Consider the following 20,257-nt stretch of genomic DNA (forward strand, 5'->3'; position numbering starts at 1 on the left):
GTGTGTGTTTCCTAAATTCATTTAAATAGTGTGTGTTTAAAAACAGGAATTGTGTTCTTGGTCTGGGACCCCTTATATATAACGCTACTGATCACCCAGGTCCCACTGACCATATGGGTACAACCCCCCTTGTATAACATACTTCGAGCAGGCGCTGGCCTGCGAGGTTCCCTTTCTTCATTCTAGTTAGATCTTTTTTCATTTTTTTTGGAACTCCAATTTTTTGTTATATAATTTATTTCGACCATCATGGTCGACAAGGAGGTTCTATCCTACACCGAGGAATACATTAAGCAATTTTTATCGGACTCTGCCAGTAGCTTTCTCTCCCCAACAACACCTGCCATTGACTTCTCTCTCAATGATAAAGTCAACCAGTTGGAACGCCTTGAAAAGAAGCTCATCAGAACCAAACTACATGGACATTTCCTAGCGCAGTGCCTCCAATCCAACATTATCCCTGTAGGCCTGCAGGTTAAAGTTGAACCCGCAATTTTTATTGATGTACCAAAATTCCGGGAAGGCTTTAGTTTTGTCGCGAACAATTGTTCGCGACATTGGATGGTCCTCGGCATCGAAACGGCTAGTGAACAGATTGCACTTCTAACAAAGCAAATAGCGGATCTGAAGGCCACAATTAGTGGGGACGCCACACTGACCAACTCTAAAGAAGCCCTGACCAAACTAGTGGCAACACTCCAGGACTTTGAAACGACTACGATAAAGAAAAAACTTGAGAAACTGGCACGGGACGTAAAAACATATGATAAAAAGAGAACATACCCTTACCTGCAGGACGACTACTACAGACAGGACAACCAAGGGAGATTCACAAACCGCGGTCGCGGTGCCTACAGAGGTAGACGAAATTTTACAACTTTTTCGGACTCCTCGTACAGTTCGGGTGAGGACTCAGACCGACCTGGCCCGAGTGGCGCATACGTCTATCCAGATCCATACGGTCCTTTCTACCAACCCCCCCCTTTTTTAGGGCAGGGAGGATGGAGACCCCCCCGGGGCCGTGGGAACATGTGGGACAGGGGGACAGGCAGGGGCCAATTCAACCCTGGCCAAGAATGGGACTCCGGGAGAGGGAGAGGTGCCAAGCAAGTGAGCTTCCCTCAAGAGGAACACGGGGAGAGGTCGACCCGCAGAAAAACCTACCGATGGTGATAAAGACGTCTCCTGTGATTAACATTTCCAAATACACCCTCCAAGACGACGAAGTTAAAGTATTGAGCCGTGGTTTATCCTTCGTTCCAACCTCTAGACCAGATCCGTTTAACACGGAGGTCGAACTCCACAAATTCTTCAGAAAGATAAGACTCAGATACTTCTTCAGGAACAAGCCACCTCAACCGATGCTATCTGCCACAAACCTGAGGGTACCATCTACTTTCGTACCATCAACCTATGCCATGAACCAGCGTATCCTTGCGTATGAAAGCCTCGTACTTAGGGATGTAAGGTCCATCCTTGATGACAACAAATTTGTCAGAAATAACATTAGCCGTGCAGAACAATCAGCACTCAAGACGATAAGAGACAACACTGAAATAGTTGTGAAACCGGCCGACAAGGGCGGGGCGATAGTTGTCCAAGATTTGGATAACTACACTCAGGAAATTTTGCGACAGCTGAACGATGGATTTAGTTACAAGCAATTGGGTGGTGACCCATCAAAGGACATCACGGCCGAGATCCTGAGGGTTACGGAGGACGGACGACAGCAAGGTTTCCTATCGGAACACGAATTTCAATATTTGAACCAGAGGCATCCACGACTCCCTACCATCTATACCCTACCTAAAGTACACAAGGATCTCCACCAGCCTCCCGGACGCCCGATTGTCTCGGGGTGTGGTTCTGTTCTGGAACCCCTATGTAGATACATAGATGTTTTTTTGAAACCTATAGCAGAAGCCACTACAACTTACCTCAGGGATACTACTCATACCATCAACCTGATTGAAGGGCATCCCTATGACTCCGCTAAAGACCTTCTGGTAACCTGTGACATCGTCTCCCTGTATACAAGCATACCCCAAGAGGAGGCCCTCATGGCAATGACAATCGCACTAGATAAGCGGGAGGCTCCAATCTGGGTGCCTACATCTTTCATCATTCTATTATTAAAAATTGCGATGATGAGGAATTTCTTTGTCTTCCGGAACTGTTTCTATCTCCAGACCAAGGGTGTGGCGATGGGGGCTGCCTTTGCCCCAGATTTGGCCATTATCTTTATGTCCATGTATGAGGACACGTTTGTACTTACTGACGCTAACCCTTTCAGACCACACATAAAAACCTGGATGAGATACATTGACGATATCATCTGTATCTGGTCAGGCACTGAGGACGAAATCACCGGGTTTTTCAATTGGCTCAATTCACGCTCCCCGGATATCAAGTTCACTATTCATTTCGATAAAAAAACAATAGATTTCTTGGACCTTACTATTTTTGTGGAAGATGACACCTTAAAAACTACGCTGTTCAGGAAACCGACGGAGAGGAACTCTCTTCTACTATACTCCAGCCACCATCCCCGAGGTCTCCGGGATAACCTTCCGTTTGGTCAGTTTTTAAGGATTCGACGTAACTGCAGTAGGAAGGATGACTACATAGAACAGTCCACCGTGTTGATGAACAGGTTGCTCGAACGTGGATACCCCAGACGCCTGGTAAATAAAGCCAAAAAAAGAGCATGGTTCAACCCAAGAGAAACTTTGCTTCAACCCAGTGACAAACCGGTGAACCATGAGGAGCGCCTCATCTGTGTGACGACTTTCTCCACAAGGAGCAATGAGGTGAAAAAAACCATCAATAAATACTGGAATTTGATATCAGAAGATCTTGGGTGTAATTCATTGCCCCTTCATGCTTTCAAGAAGGCTAAGAACATTCGGGATAGTGTGGTTCGCTCCTTCTTGCCGACCAAAGATGCACCTACCATCACAACCATGTGGAACCTGCCCCCCATTGTGGGCCATTACCGATGCGGCTCATGCAAAGCATGCCCTGCGACAATCCAAACCAAGGTCTTTAGCCACGGACAACAACAAGTTCCACTAAAATCGCACACGAACTGCAACTCGACCGACGTAATATACTGCATTCTATGCCCTTGTGACTTGATCTATGTAGGTCAAACCCAGCAACGAGTCAAAGTACGTTTTTTCCAACACTGCAGCCGTGTGAGATGCAAGGTTGCAGGCGCACCCCTGGTGGAACATTGTAATGAAAAAAGCCATCCACCAGAGAGTTTGAGGTGGTTAGTTTTGGAGCAGGCTAAGCTGGGTCCGAGGGGTGGGAGCATCGAACCCATCTTGAATATGAGAGAAATCAAATGGATCCGGTTTTTTGACTCTGTACGAGGGGGCCTTAATGAGTCTGAAAGTAGTTTCGCCCAAATGGCTACTCTGTGAAACATCTATGTTAGTATACTTTAGGGAATTTAGGTATTCCTTTTTTAGAGTGTCTTCATCAATGTGCCTCAGCATTTACCTGTGGATTAAGATGTTTCAAATGAGTATTTTTTGCTTTAAAATGTTATCCTTGGGCTACATAGCGCCTTAACCGCCGTGCCTGGCAGGTTCGCGCAAGTAATTAATGATTTAGGGATACATAATGGCGTATGATGCTTCCTTACCTTCTGATCCTTTCGAAACCTATGTGAGATGTGTCATGTGGACATTTTGAAGCTATGAACCTGGTATAACTTACCTAATAAGCAGTACTTACCTGTCTTACAAATGTGCAATGTACCTGAATGTTCTAATTTAATAATAGAGCGCTTTAACCGCCGTGCCAGGTAGGTTCGCGCCATCTACCACCTATTTGGGTATGTACAGCGGCCTTGACGCCCTTTTCACCATTCTTGCACGTCTGACATTTATAATATATGACCCATTCGGACCCTCTGGTGGTGTGAGATGTATATATATGGGCTTCAAGAATGTTTTTTCATGTGTCTTCTTAATAAGGTGGGATTGCATGTAGTGAGTAGCCCTTTTGACCGCCCTGTGTGGCAGGTCCAGTGCTATGATCACGTTTTTTGCCAATGAGCCCTATCCGATTTATTGTTGTGTACATTTATTTATTCCTGGCCTTGGTTGTATTCGCTAGCCTTGATTGTGTTTATTTTTCCTGACACAAATCCCAGCTTAAATGAGGCTGTTATGAGTCTGACCCGAGTCTGTCTTCACATGGTAGTAAATAACACCGTCTCTCGGGGCAACACTTCCTGTTTCCAGGAGACGCGGCGCGCACGCACCACTATCGGAATTTTCCGTCAGCAGCGCGGGTGAGTTCTCTGCCTTTGGTCTCCCTCCTGGCGTTCTGCATCCGTGCGTTCTGTTAGTCGAAGGGCGGCTGTTTAAGTGTGCTCTCTCCGTGTCTCTACAGATGGTGACACGCGGCATTTAATACCGACGAGGTTTTCCCTGATTTGGTCTTAAGAAAAAAGAAAAAAACCGGTTTGGCCCTTCCAACAACAATGCGGGTGAGTCTCCCCTCTGGCTGGGAGCAGCCATGCGTATTTGGTAACGCTGGGCTGCTTCCTAAGCTGCCTTTCACCTTGTGTATTGCAGATTTGTACACTGCAGATGCTTTTCTGTCAACGCGCGCCACTGAAAAAGATTTGGTCTTTTTGGAATAAGGCCGGTCGGCCCTTCAAACCATACTGCGGGTGAGTCTTCTTCCCCCTGGCTGGGAGCAGCGAGGCGTATTTCTAAAACGCTGGGCGGTTTCCTAAGATGTCTATCAATGTTTTTGCAGAGTAATACTGCGGAGGCAAGCTTGACAACGCACGTCACTCAAATTAATTTGTGGATAAAGAGCCGGTTTAGCACGGTGTACAACCCACACTGGTGAGTTTTGAGCTGTATTGAGTCTTCACTGATTCATTTGAGAGAGCCACTGCGCTACTGACACGCTGTTCACCGTTGTTTTCAGATGTAGCCGGCAATCGCTTTGACCCATGACTTAACCCTCGGTTTTTACAACAAGGTAGGGCCCTTTATCTATACAGCCTTACCTCAGTCTCCACACCCCACTTGGGATTTGCTTATAAATATGGTTTTGAATTTTGATTTCATACGGCAGATCTTGACTCCACACGTGGCAGCCCCCCTTTTTGCATAACCGCCTGACGAGACCTTCCCGGTGTGCCAGGTATTTAATGTTCTGTCGTGTAAGAGTCTTTCTAGTTAATCCTACCTGTCTCAATGGGTCACATTGGTAATAAGGTTTTCAGACACATATGGCAGTCTCTTGGTTTTTCCGTGGCATGAGATAACTATTTGGCTTCTAGCCCACCCAGTATTTCCCATTCTTTATGAACCTCCTACTACTTCCTTTCTTTTGATTTTTTTAATAAATGGACTCTTTTTGTCCTTAATTCTGTAGTTGTGTCGGGACTCATTTGAGACCGGTTGAGTAACAATTTTTACATTTTTATTATTTTTTGCGCAGAGTTAAACGCCCCATCAATCCCCCCCCCCTTCACCCATCACGTCCTGACGAAGACCCACGCAGTAAGGATCCACTGTCCTACACCATCGGGGTCGAAACGTAGACATCTACACCTTACAACCAGGAACTCCTAACCCCAGTTTGATATATTAATCATTATAGGAGTATCTTCTTAGGAATTTTTTGCTATGATATATGTCATGTTCCATGGTTTTTCATGTATGTGGAATTACGTTTTGAATTATGTATTATGTTGTTGTTCTTGAATGTTAACTAGTGATGTAAAATCCAGTGAAATACATCCCCCTCCCTGCACCCCCCCCCCCCTCCTCCTCTCTTTGTGGGCGCATTGAATCATGTATATTTTATGTCTGATTTTTCAATATTGATTGTTTGTCTGGTACAGTGGATTAAAAACACTGGTCACCTTCATTTAGTGTGTGTTTCCTAAATTCATTTAAATAGTGTGTGTTTAAAAACAGGAATTGTGTTCTTGGTCTGGGACCCCTTATATATAATGCTTCAGCCTATGGACAACCCCTGTGATACCTGTTCCCTGGGTCCCTTAGTACTATATACTAGGGACTTATAGGGGTACCCCCGTATCCAATCTGGGATGTACCTAAGAACTTACCTTAACAATTCTGCGGAGAAAGCAGAGAGACTGGAGTCCTGATTAGCAGGATCCCAGTCAGACTAGTCAGAAACAGCATAGCAAGAGGCAAAAAGTGGGGGTAACCAAAAAAGCAGATCCTTCTTTCCTACAAACACCTTGAATTGAAGTGACCTTAGGATCCACTAGATCTTATTCTATGATACAGATCAACGCTGGATCGCGTGGTTTGTCCTTCACCACCAGTCAAGAGACATCATTGAATTCGGAGGCTATTCTCAAAGGAAAACCACACTAAAGGTAGAAGGCTGAACTGTATGTCTAGGATTAACATATACATTTACATATACATGAACGTTCTGTGGTTGGAAAATATTAGGAATGTGCAAAGTTGCGAAGCACATTACATAGCGACTTTTTGTATAACTTTGTCAGCTTGATGAATGTGGTGTCTTTTTTTGTAAGAAGAAGTATTAATAATTTTTCACTTATGTAACAGCAGGAAAACAATTCTAATGCTTTACATAGCTGCTAGTCTCCCACTGCAGCCCTAAGCCACTGCTCACCTTTTTATTTCATCCATGCAACGGATGAGAAACATTTTCTACCTACCAGAGATCCACCTATGTAGGGCGGGACATCTGGTGGGCAGGGAATGCCCAGTACTGTATTATTTCTCTTCTGCCACTCAGAACCAAGCAGAGCTCCGCCAGCTCTAGTTGCTAGATGGGAAAGAAGGAAGGCAATTCTTTCCAGCATTTTGTTCAGCCCTTCACATATGGAACATCTGGCTTTCAGGGGAAAAGTTTAGCCCCTGTTTGCAAAAGACCAAGGTTCCTGAATTAACTGACATCATGGAAGAATGTAAAAGTTCTCCCTCCTTTAGAAAGCACGCACATTTCCCCCCAGAACAAAGACCTTCAAAACATTTTGGAACAAAATTACAGAGTATCCAGGAAGAATATTGTGAAAATGTCCCTGATGCATGCTAGTAACAAGTCACCATTTTCTGCCATGCTGGGGTTTGACTCATTTGTGAGACCACACAACCCACAACATGTGTGGGTTATTTTCAAAACAGTAATGATGGTACTTTTTATTGAAATGCGGAGCAGGCATTATTAGAATGCAATGAAAGCAAATGCTGTTTTAGTTGTGTCCACAGAGCGAAATCTTATTTTTTTTTTCATTTGAAGTGAGAATCGGAGCCATGGGATGCCCCTCTGTTAACATCTACAAAACAAAACTTACTTTATCCAAATGTAATATCTTGGGAGGTAATTAAAATGGGGATGCTGTCTAGATGAAGGAGGGAAGAATTTCAAATTCCCTGAATCAATCTTATGTTATGGTGCATGCAGAATTATTGTTAATGTGCCATACACTCATATTCATCAAAGTATTGTCATTTTCTTAGTTTTATATTCTCAGTTATAGATTTGGTTGCTCTCATAACATTATCACTTTTCCCAGAATAGGCGCATATTAAGTTGGTGCTTTTCTCAAAATGTCTTTTACTCTCTCTTCAGGTAGTCACTCTGTTACCGTTGAGTCACTCTGTTACCGTTGTTCATTTTAGGAGCAGGAGATAGACACTTTAGCACTAAGGCACAACTAAAGCCAGATTATAAAACAAATATTCTTTACTAGTGACCTGCGGAGGAGTTTGTCCATCCATAGATGCACTCTTCCGCTAGAGAAAGGGACACAGACATTTGTAGCGCATCTTCTGACACCATTTTGCGCCAGTGGAATGTGTGGAATTATTTTCCTCATTTGCTCAAAGCATTCTGCCTTGCAAATGATGGTATGCACGGTCCGTACGTCTTGTAGTGTTACCAACTCAGATGGGTATGAGAAAGGCCCTTCTGGCATATGCTTGTTCTTAGCCATCCAGGAGATAACATGGAATTAATTCACCCATCAATGGTGGACATTGGAAAAGGCATGGATAATTCCATGCCCACCCCTCCGCCTGCACTCCCCGCTAAAGAGTTGCAGACCTCCCTTGAAAGGCAATGGTGATTCCTACAATTCCTACTGAGACTTCTGAAAGTTTGGCAGCATACATTCTGAAAGGGTTTCGATTGGCACACCCACAACCGGAGGGTCCTTGCCTATAGTGCCCTCCCCTATGTGGATACGGATGGCCCCCACTGAAGGGTCATAGTGGGCCTCCGGTATAGAAGGAATGAGTGACTCTCTGGGGTCACCTCAAACTAGTTCACGGTCAAATCCTTCCCCAATGAAATTGGAGCCTGGCCGACTGGAGGAAGAAATAGCCTGCCCAGGTGTCAGCTTACATTTATCTGTGACAGGGGCGGCCTCTTTGAAGTTAATCATGTTCTGGGCACTGCCTAAAAAGTCATACTGTCAGAGGAATGATAATACCTCCCACACCCAGGCCTTTGACTTTTCCTCTGGAAGCAGTTTTCACACCTCATTCAGGGCTAAGCACTCAGAGGACTGAAGCTGGAGGCTAATTCAAATTCCCCTCATTGGATTTTTGTCATTTTTTTCTTCGAAATAAATTAATAGGATCATTTTAACATGGGGAGTCCGTATTTAACAAATGAGTGTAAATCTATTCCTAGTCTTATTGCATATGCCAACGTTTTAACCACTATGTAAGATACAGGGTCATCATCTGGATGGGATAAAATGTTCGGAGACTCTCTGCTTCATTTTGACAAAGTGAGATCCATTAGGTTTCCAATGGAAGACATCTCAATGCTAAAGAAGTGTCCATAACACAACCCTTATTTTTAAAAGTCTTGCCTATTTTATCTGTAACAAAGATCAATGGCAACATGACATTCGTTGATGGAACCTGGGTCAGGTACTGTAGGTTTTATGCGCTTTGCACAAAAGGCAGCTTAAAGAAATGTCCATGCATTTTGCAGCACACAGGGGAAAGGGATTATGCTCTAAGGATTGTTTTTGTACAAGAAGGGGTCCCTTCCTACACAAAAACAATCCTGCCTGTAACACAGACACCCTTGCACTTTGGTGCAAAGCTGCATGCTTTGGTGCTAGGCAACACATAGTGCACCAGCGTAAGAACAGAACAGAAATACTGTATGTCTATGTAAAAATTGAGCATTTCTTCTCTCTCCCTCTCATGTAATGCAGTGCAACAAGATCTCTTGCTGCACCGCTGTAAGAAAGTGCAATTTTTGTATTGTGAGCACAAACTTCACCACTGGACGTTTTCTTCGCATATTCCCAGATACCGGATTATTTTCAGCGCGTACAACAGATGGTGCGATTTATATAGGGAAATTCGTTTTGGAGAATACCACAAAAGATTTGTCAGACTCCTACTGCAGTGGGAAATCACTGTGAGAGGTGGAGCAACGAGCTGTGAGACGAGGGAGGCGCAAAGGAGGACGCCAACCGAAGCGCCTGGTCCGAGACGCGGAGGCAATCCCCCCTGCCGGAAAATATCGCGGGCACGGTGGGAGTCTGTGCCGTGTTCCGGCCGCGGCTTAAACGCGCTAACAGCCGCGAGGGGTGCTCAGGCCACGGCCGGAGCCGCGAGCGTCCGGTAGCGGTAGCAGCCGCGAGTGGCGTTTTGGGTGCGGCCGGAGCCGCGAATTGGACGCGGCAGGAGCCGCGAGTGGCGCATTGGGCACGGCCAGAGCCGCGAGCCCCTGCAGGACGCGAGTGGCGCTTTGGGAGAGCCCTTGCAGGACGCGGTAGCAGCCGCGAGTGGTGCTCTGGCAGCAAGCATAGCGCCTACAGCAGCAAGCAACCAGCAGCAAGAGGCAGCCTAAGCCCGGACTGCCAGGGCGGGGTGCTAACAGTGCCTTGCATCGTGAGCCACGCTCACCCTCACCTCCCAAAAGTTGATCTGCCATCCAACTGACCCAGGTGAGAGCGACGCTAAACGCGATAACAGCCACGAGGGGCGCATAGGCTGCAACCTTGGTGAGAGCGACGGACAGGGAAAATTGATAGGCCCCTCTTCCGCCACAAAGCAAGAGGGGAGAGAGTGGACAGGGACAGAGTGGGGAGCTCGACAACATAGTAACAGTCTACGGAGGACAGCAGAGGCTGGGTCTTTGACTCAGTGCTGCTGCCAGCCAGAGGGAAGAGAAACCCCCGAAGGTCCTTGGCCACATGGGCCTCAAAAATAAGGGGCGATCACTTATGGCCCTGGAAAAAAGCCCCAAGATGCAACCGCCGACCAACCCGTCACTAACCAGAGTAACGAGGAGCAAATCACTTACCGACAGCCTAAACGAAAAATCGCAAGAGGTAGATCAAAGGGGTTCGATCAGAAAATTCCTCAAGAAAATAGATCCCTTAAGCAGCAACCAAAATCCTAACCAGGGCGCTTCCCCTGATGTTCCACGCCCAGCCCGAGAAAGCAGCACTAACCACCACAGTAGACTTTTGTCTCCCTCTTCCAGCAAATCTAAGGATCAGTCTGTCACAGGTGAAATACATAGGACTAACCAGGAAATGGCCAGCGAAGTCCAAGAACAGCCCTACCCAATGCAATCTATAAACCAACCCAGGGGTGGAACTCTATCTCCGCCCAAAGACAACGGGCCGGACATTATAAACCGCAAAACCATCGAAACAGCAATACCCACAGGAGGCCACACAGTAAGGACAACAGCCCAAATCCACCAGACTAATGACTTCGGCCCCCACCTTCAGCTCTCGGGGAAAAGCGACCCGCTAGTTGAACCTAATCATCCTAAATCAACGGCCCCCCAGCCTGATGGCTCGGCCGCAGCGGCAGGCGATCCTACAATTTCACTTCTCCATAGTCTGGAACAAAAGATCGAACAAACCCTCGACCTATCCCCAAACTTGTCATGGCCTTTGACGTCCCCATGGGCCCCTAACACAAAATCGCTCTATCTCGCCTGTAATAGCAGTGCGGAATTCACTCCAGAGAAATCATTCTTGACGGAGACTAATAGTGCCACCAATAAAGCTCTTCTATGGCAATCAACAAAGATGGAAGTGCAAATAGATCTCCTACAAGCTATTGCAGGCCGCCTAGCAGACATAAGCTCCAAGGTGGAGGCCCTTGACGACAGGATCTCCGAACTTGCGTCCTTCCACCGGAGCGATTGCTCCTGTCGCTGCTCTACGCTCATCGAGAAATGGGCCTGCCTTCCAGAGGTTCTAGCAGATATAGTGAAACTAGCGAAAGGGGGCGAGGCGGTTGCAACCCATAACAAGCAAGAAGAACGGGAGAAGTACAACAGTTCCATCCCCAGGGAAACACAGCACCCTGTGGTCCCACTCGGACAGCAGAACACCGCCAACAATGGCAAAAGCCAACAGCTTACAAATAACATACTAGAAAGTAGCCTAAAAGCGTCTAAAAACTTACAAAGCCCAAATTTCGGGGACGGTGATGTTTCCGGAACAGTCCAGCAGGAGCATAGCTCACGTGCAACAGATACGCAAGAAATATCATTATCATGGAGAGCAAAAAAGAAGCTAAAGAAACAGCAGAAAAAAAACAAAGCTAAAAGCGAGACAAACCCAGCTATTGAAAATCAATCAACCGCCCCCAAAACCGGGCACAAAAGCAACCCAGCTGTATCCAATATTTACAGAAAAAAACTGGGGTAATAGGGCCTACCCAGCCGCCTCGATAACGGAAGTCCAACTCAAATCAACAACCCTCTTAAGGAGCTCCATAGCAAATGGTCAAAAGTCACCAGAGAGGCAAAACCATCTCACCGATATCCACTCAACGGTCGGAAAACAACCACTTACTATAGAATCGCCATCCCAGAAAATTTTGGCAACAAAGAAGCAGCAAGGGATCACCTTAAACCAATTAATTCCAAACATGCAGATCCAGCTTGCTACCTGGATGAACAGCGGCCAAAATGTAAGTCCTCAAGGAAGCTCCCCCTCAAGCCATCAAGGAAGTGTAAACGAAGAGCCAACTTCAGCACCGCCTGCTATAGAAAAGGAAGAAAGAGCACAAACGCCGGCTCCATTAGAAGTTGTCTATGAGGTGGTTTTCACACCTAGATTCCCGAGCACGGGTAACCACGACATCCTGAACCGGAGTAACATCTTACGCCTGTTTAAACATCTGGACACCCTAGACAAGATAGGCACTGGCGACATAGAATGGGTGAAATTCGAGAGCATGAAGGGGGACACTCATGGTGACTCCTCAGTGGTGGCCCTGAAGAACAAAGCAATACAACAAGCCGTAGTGAACAACACCACCCGATTTGCGGAATGGGGCATTGAAGTTCGGATCTTGCCGAATCCAAAATATCCACACGTACTGGCCCCCGAAAGAGGGAGAAAGGCCACTTGGTCGGTACTGCATGGGATAAACAGTCCGGGCCCTAAAGACAGAAACCAGACGGATAAAAGGGATCAATTGGGCATTAGAATTTCCTGCCAAAAAAACCAACGGGTCATCTGCACCATACCCCCGCCCCCCCTGACCAAATCGGACACGCAAGAAGGAGTACACAGCATTCCTAACCTGGACAAAAGCCAGCCTGCCAGAGGAGACGCCGAGCCCAGACCAACGTTAAAGCCGAATTTAACTATAATATCCTGGAACATAGCAGGGATCAGCAAAATCGGTAAAAACAAAACCTGAAACAGTTTCTGGAAAGCGGAGACATAATCTGTTTCCAAGAAACGTGGGCCTTGTTCACCACTCCTCTGGCAGGGTACTACGAACATCAAATACCAGCCGTAAAAATGAATATCTTCGGTCGCCCAGCCGGCGGTCTATCCGTCTTTACAAAACATGAGTGTGCACTCACAGTCACCTCTATCAACTTGAACTTCCTCGGTTTGCAAGCTGTGCAGATAAGAGGCTTGAGTCTCAATAAACAGCCAATGAGCCTACTGGTAATAAACTGCTACATCAACCCTGCACAGACCTTAATGAAAGTCAAACAGGAGGCTCTGGCACAGAAACTTGAAGATCTGCTAAACAAGTACAAAACTTCCCAGGTCATCCTCGCTGGGGACTTCAACTTGAAAAATCTGGACAAACCGAAACATCTCCTGGGGGCTTGGGCAGGGCAGCCTCCCTGTACGATTTTCTAAACAATCACAAGCTGATATCCACCAACGAACTGAAGAGAGCCCGCTCGACCGGATGGCAGCCCAAGCCCACATTCCGGGACGTTTCAAGAATAGACTACATCATGATCAGCGAAGAGCTGGTGGCCAGAATGGATGAATTCGAAGTGGAAGACAGGAAGGAAAGCGACCACAGGCCACTAAGAGCAGCATTCCAGCTGGATGTACCGCCCGCCACCGTCTACCAATCCATCGGGAACTCAAGTGGGGAGGAGAAACACACTGTCCTGCGGAGGATTAAGTGGTCAGAAAAGATCAACAGTACACTTCAAATTTGGCTGGACCAGGCTCCGGAAGGCAGCTTACTGAGAGAGCCCTCAATCATAAAAGGATGGGAAAATATAATAGAGGATCTACAATCCAAGCTTGGGAACCCCAAACCCCAAAACCCTAGAATAGACCGGCCACATAGACCAGGAAGTACCCTCCCACAGGACATACGTGACCATAAAAGACAGTTGCGCAAAGCACTTGCAGACAAGAAAAGAGGTCGCCCCCAAACCGAGGGAGTATCGATTGCCTCACTGAGGGCTTCACTCAGGAAGAAGGTTTGGGAACACAAAAAAGCTGACACGGAAAGCAAGTGGCTCAAGGTCTTCTCCCTGCTGAAACAAAAGAACTCAGCACAACTCTGGAGATATTTAAATCAGCTGAGCAACCGAGGCCCATCACGAGAAAATGGGATTGCAGAAAGGGTCTGGATACAACATGTGAAGCAGCTATATGTAACGGCCTCCCCACCAAGGGATAAAGCGGAGTCTGAAGAGCCGGTGCAACTGAGCGGCACAAAACCAGGAGCTCCAATTCCGTGCCCAGACAAGGCCCCGATGGGAAATAGATCCCCGGACATCGTAGATGATACTCTACCAACTTGGGTAAACACCCAACAGGTCATCAAAACCATCAAGAGCATGAGGACCAACGGGGCCCCGGGGCCTAACGGGATTCCAGCTCCGGTCTTCAAACAGGCACCGGAATTCTGGGCCAAACTCCTGACTCCGCTCATCAACTACTCCTTTTCGGCAGCAACAATCCCTGAGTCCTGGAGGGGCTCCATACTCGTCCCAATCTTCAAAAAAGGAGATCGCCTAAAGCCGACAAACTACAGGCTCATCGCCCTGTTAGATCTGGAAGCTAAGGCTTACGCTCGCCTACTATTGAACGATCTAGAAAAATGGGTAGAAGAGAGAAACATAATACCCATGCACCAGACAGGCTTTAGGCCCCAGGCATCAACAATGGACAATGTTATGGCGCTCACACACATTTCAGCCCAGGCAACATTGAAGAACCACCTCCCACTCTTTTGCTGCTTCGTGGACTACAGCACCGCCTTCGACAAAGTAGTCAGAAAACGATTATGGTGTAAACTAGAAAAGTGGGGCATCCCTCCAAATCTTTTGAAGGCAATAATGTCATTACATGAGGACACCTGGGTGAGGGTAAAAACAAGTGCCCGCACAGTCTCCCCCAAAATAAGCATAGAGAACGGGCTGAAGCAAGGGTGCGTGCTGGCCCCCACCCTCTTTAACTTATATACGGCGGACCTGGGAGAGGCTCTAAAAGGCGCCAGCCTAATAGCCCCAAGACTAGGAACCGTGAGGCTTCCTGTTCTCCAGTACGCCGATGATACAGTCATACTGGACCATACGAAGGTGGGACTACAAAGAGCATTAAACGCTCTAAACAGCTTCAACATAGCAAACAACTTGACAGTTAACCAAGGGAAAACCAAGGTCATTATCTTTGGGCCCTACCAACGGAAAAAGAAAGCACAGTGGCAAATGGGGAACGATCTAATTAGTTCGGTGGCCTCATATAACTACTTAGGGGTCTGGCTCACGGAACGGGCCAAGGCGAACATTCATATAAACCAGCAGAGCTCGAAAGCCAATAAGGTCATCCACGCATTAAGACAACTCAGCCAGAACCTGTCTAGCCCTTCCGCCAGCCCTATTTTGATAGCCCTTAGAGCAAAACTTCTTCCAGCAATCAGCTATGGACACCTAGCCTTCCCCGGGAAACTGGATACTCTTCTCAATCTTGCTCAGGCCAAGGCATATAAATCGGTGCTACAAATTCCAAAGCAGGCAAGAAAAACCAGGCTAAGACTGGAGCTCGGACTTGCAAGACCAGACATGATATGTCAGGGTGAGATCATAAAGCAATATTTACGAATATTAAGGGCCCCGGCCAACTCTTTAAAATATCATCTGAGATCTATCTTCGAGCAGCCAGGTTCGGAATGGCACACAAGGCTGGGAAAGGCAATACGAGTCTTGAAGATCGAGGAAGAAAGCATGCCGAGGCAGGACATCCCCCTGAGCGCATGGAAGAAAGCCATTAATAGACAAGTGCGCGAAACTTCCTTCGACCTTGACCACAAATCACTTCGCCGAAGCCCGCATCTGGCCCCACTAAATGACTCATATAGGGCAGCAACAGCTCAACCCTACCTAAGTGAGTCCCTCACAATTCAGACCAGAAGCAAAATTCTATACATGAGGCTGACCATGCTGGGGATAGCCGATTTCAATCCCGTTTGGGCCCGAAACGGGGAATCCATAACGTGCAGATTGTGTACCTATAAGAGGGAATCCTGGCTGCACCTTCTCTGTTGCTGCCCAAACCTCAACAACGATCGCCGGCGACTGCTGCGCCCAATCTGCCTCAGCACGAATATTAAGTCTGGTAGCGAAGCATCAGCACTATGTCTGTCTAATACCAGCACAATGATCCTGGCAAGACTGGCGAAATGTATCCACCAAATCAGGCTGGCCTTAAAAGCTGTGGGCCACAGTGGACGGGATCCATTCTCGCAGCTCCAATGTCAGTGTCCCATTTGCACGTCCCCTTCCAAGAAAACAACGCAACTAGTAAGAAACTCAATGCACCATCGATAGTAGCTTACACGCTCACCTGCAACAGACTAACTCCGAGGCACATAAGTTGGGGAACGGACAATCATGTGGGTCTCAGTCACTCGAATAAAATACTTAATTGCTAGTAAAGGATGGAACTAATCACAGTTCTGATTTTAGCACTAGCTTTTAAACTTAGTTTTTTTTAAGTATCTATTTTTTATATATACAGAAATTGTTTCATTGTTGATTTTACTGTAACGATTTTAATTAATTATACAGTCAATAAAATTGTAATTGTAAATTGTATTGTCACCGCCCACACACTTTTGGCTCCAATGCTGTTGGTTATAACTCTGAAAGTTCACTCGAGCCTGAGGTCCTGGCTCCAGTACGAGTGCTCACTCCCTAAAACAGATACATGTGAATTAGCAATGTCAAGTGCACAGACTTTAACCCCTTTATAAGACCCTAGTATATGTACCAGTGGTTCACATGGCACGAGTGTTAAAGGGGTCACCAAGGCCTGAAGCACTGTTTGTGCCACCCTGGGTGACCCAAGTATGACAGCCATCCTGCCATTGCAGACTGCAGGAACAGTGCAAATTGATCGAACGTGACTTCGCCCTCACACTTTGTCCCCACCATGTGAGGAAAAGTCATAGCACTATTTTTAATATATGCCAGTCACCCCTAAGGAAGGCCTCCTGAGCCCAGGAGGCAGGGTGCATTATATTAAAGGTGAGGATATATAAGTGCATGCATATATGTCCCCAGAGTAGTCTTTTCCATTAAGGGCTACTATAAGTGGTCAGTGGCTCATAGGATAACATTTTCTGGCATCCGGGCACACTTGAGGTCACCAGCTACATTATAGTACCTTTAAAATATGTAATATTTGGTATCAAACAATGTGCCTCATCACCCCGACAAGATTCTCGTGTTGAGGATGATGTGGGATGCACCCAGGTGGCTACTCTAGAGGTTGCCCACCTGGTTGCCCTAGCCTTTCCTGTGCTCTGCCTGCCAGCCTGCAGCTGCTGCTGCCAAGACAGGAATCTGATCCGCTGCCAGAAGGTGTGAACTATCCGAGGAGTCAGAAATCCTGGCCTGGATGGGAAGGAGGTCACACCTCCCTTCCTAACAGGATGGCTAGTGAAGTGGCTCGTCAAGAAGGTGAGCTTCAAAGCCTTCACTGCTTGTGATATGTAACCAGGTTATCTCCCAAAGGAAGCAACTGCCTTCCCCCCGCCCCCAGGCTATTTGCACTTTGACAGGCAGGATAATTAGGTATTCAGGAGGTGTTCAGCCCCAGAAGGCTAGCCACACCTCTATGGTGTGCCAACTTGTCTGTACAGCTAACAAAGGTTTCTGCCATTTTAAAAGTGCCAGAATAGAGGGTTCTAGATAGGAAAGGAGACACACAACCCCAAACATGGTTGGGCGATTAGCCGTTGAGGCTGATAGCCCATTAGCTACTTACACCCACATCCCTAACACCCCGAAATCCAAAATTTAAGGGGCACTCCTGACACCAGAACCTCAGTTCTTATCTGACTTGCATCAAAGGGCACAGGAGAGATCAGAGTCGGTGACAACAGGAGCTGCAGAAACCCTAAGACGTGATACTCTGCGGCAACCTTCCTGAAACTGCATGACTACGACTAGTCCCAGACCAAAGACCAGTTCCCCCGGACGGAGGCACTCATTTGAGAGCCAAAGGCAACGCATAACTCACCTGGACTAGTGGCACTAGTCTCCTGCACATCGCAGGTAAAAACAATATACCAGAACCAAATAATTGCTGTACATCGGGCCCTCTGAGGGATCACTCAAATGAAGATTGTCCAGTGCATTGTGGGAAAGTAGTCCTGACCTCCAGCAAGTTTCAGGCAGCTACCGTTTTTCCCCAGACCTCCGGATGTCAAACTAACTTCTTGTTGACCTTACCACTGCCAAGGCTTGTTGGTGATCAGTCCAGAAACCACCACCTTTACTTGCCACTGCACTCGAGGGTACACCGCAACACCTTCATCTGACGTTGGCAGTGGCCTCGTTGTCAACTTTTTGCTACTGTTTTCTCACCAGCACTATATAGTTGGTAAAACCAGCTCCCCTGCCACTCCTGCTTCCCCACCATGGGCAGTTAGGGCAACTCTCCACCCGGGCTTCTCGAGCCAGGTAAAATCGAACTGACTGTTGAGGCTTGGTCCTGGGATCCATGTCACATTTATCATCCTTGGGTTCCACACAACTCGACCTGCAAATGACAAATTGCCACTAGTGCTTTTTCCCATTGACCACAGTTCTAAAGTTTTGAAGTGATTTACTTTTACTTCTAAAATCCATAACTCTGGTTGTACTTATCTGATTCACTTCATTTTGGCGTCTAAATCTATATGAAAATATGCTTTATCGTTTTTAATTGGTGTCAGAATTCCTTTGAGTCATGTCAGTTATTTATTGTCCATGTTGATATTTTGAAATGCTTAACACATGTTCCTCTAGTAAAGCCTGACTGCTCTCTGCCACACTGCCAGGACTGAGCTAAGGATCTATTATTGTGAATCCAAGAGCTATCTTTGGGATTATGTGAGAGTATTGAATGATGAAGGCTAACCAACATCACCACATAATACTCCACCTTCCTATAGCCGCTCTATATGCAATTATGGTAAATGTGCCCCTATTCGACTGTGCTTTGATTAGACATTTTAAATTTTCTCCCATGCCGTGGAAACAAGTTGCACCATATGTGGTGAATGTTCCTCCACCCACCACCCCTCACATTCACTTTCTTCTGGGAACAGCAGGCACATTTTTTCTGTTTTTTTCTTAGGAAATCTTTTATTCTGGAGCCAGGGGAAGATGAAGGCTTTAATATTTCATTTGTTTCGGACAATTGTGAAGTAAGAACTCAGGGCGTTTTCTTATGAGAGGTGTGAGGGTATCCTGTTGTACTCCCTTTCACTTTTGAGACTTACTCATCTGCAGGACACAACTCTGTCATAAGGCGTTATTGAGTGTTCTATGGTGATGACATTAATGATGGTGATGTACGTCCATTAGTCTCAAATCAGTTTTGTAACAGAAAGCATCGACATAAATGTCTGCATTACAAGCTGTTAAAAGACCCATGATTCAGTGTCAGTGACGCTGTCTCGGGCACCACAGGCCCTTTCAGTATCTCGGTGAATGTTAAGGCTCGTGCACAGTCATCTGATGGTCGTTATGTATCTGCAGGCAGTAGGCGAGCTGTAGGTGGCCTTAGAGTATGTGTGTGCAACCAGGCCTGTAGTAGGGGGTTTGGCCAGCGGCAGGCGTGAGAAACAGTAATGACCAATTCAACGTTTTTTGAAAGTGGATAAGGCTTTCCCAATTGTAATCATTCATATTTTGATTTTTTTTTCTTTACAGCTTCCACGGGCACTCCAGAGATTCCCACAGGTAGGCATATTGCAGTCTGCTGGTATTACCCACTACTGAGAGGGGCGCAACATTCTATTGTTCAGAGGGCAGAGCAGCCATGCAACACTGCACCCTACAATATATAAGCGATAGTCAGGGCCATAACTCTACCCTCGTGGATTCAAGAGGTAGATAGATGATGTACTATTGCATCTGCTGGTATTTACAAGCAGACAGACCCCGTAACACTTCACCCTTTGATATGCAACAGACAGGCAGGTCCTTTAGCGCTGCATCCACTGATATGCAACAGGCAGACTGGTGTTAACGGGAGGGGACTTCGGCCCAGAGCTATAGCATCCCTCTAACTTACAGGATGCAAATGGGTGCTTGTAGAAGCATATCGAATACACACCACGAGATTATCTCTGCTGTCCTGGAATTAGAGGGCCCTGATCCAATCAGCAACATTTAGGACTTGCAAGTTCTGCCCCACTCCTGCTTCAAGTATCGAGTAATCCTTTGACGCTGGCTTTCTGTAAGTTATTGTACCGTAGTCTACCAGCTGTCTCTGCCCTCTTGGAAGCCAGTCAGCAACAGCTGATGTTCTTTTGCAAATCTCATCATATGGGGGAACCGGGAATGCACCAAGTGCAAGATCGCAAGATGATTATAATGTATTGGTGGACTGCGCATGCCTCTTGCTCAAGTCGGTTATGTGACGTGCTATGACAAGTTTCGAAAAGTTTCTTGTGCCTTTTTTGCTACAAAACTTGTTCTTTGCTACTCCTTCAAAAGTAAT

The 20,257-nt window shown here is 46.6% G+C and overlaps 1 protein-coding gene across 22 annotated transcripts in view; it reads left to right on the top strand.

The window, feature by feature from the left end:
• The window catches only part of LOC144755239 (scavenger receptor cysteine-rich domain-containing protein DMBT1-like), a 593,569-nt gene that overhangs the window by 444,334 nt on the left and 128,978 nt on the right, over positions 1-20,257 (top strand). For all 22 annotated transcript variants that reach the window (XM_078643959.1, XM_078643958.1, XM_078643963.1 and 19 more), the window contains one exon: positions 19,465-19,494. In XM_078643959.1, the coding sequence (XP_078500085.1) occupies positions 19,465-19,494 (30 nt within the window). The remainder of the gene's footprint in view (positions 1-19,464; positions 19,495-20,257) is intronic.

The sequence above is a fragment of the Lissotriton helveticus genome, chromosome 5_1, assembly GCF_964261635.1.
Source record: "Lissotriton helveticus chromosome 5_1, aLisHel1.1, whole genome shotgun sequence".
In the NCBI taxonomy this organism is placed as follows: domain Eukaryota; kingdom Metazoa; phylum Chordata; class Amphibia; order Caudata; family Salamandridae; genus Lissotriton; species Lissotriton helveticus.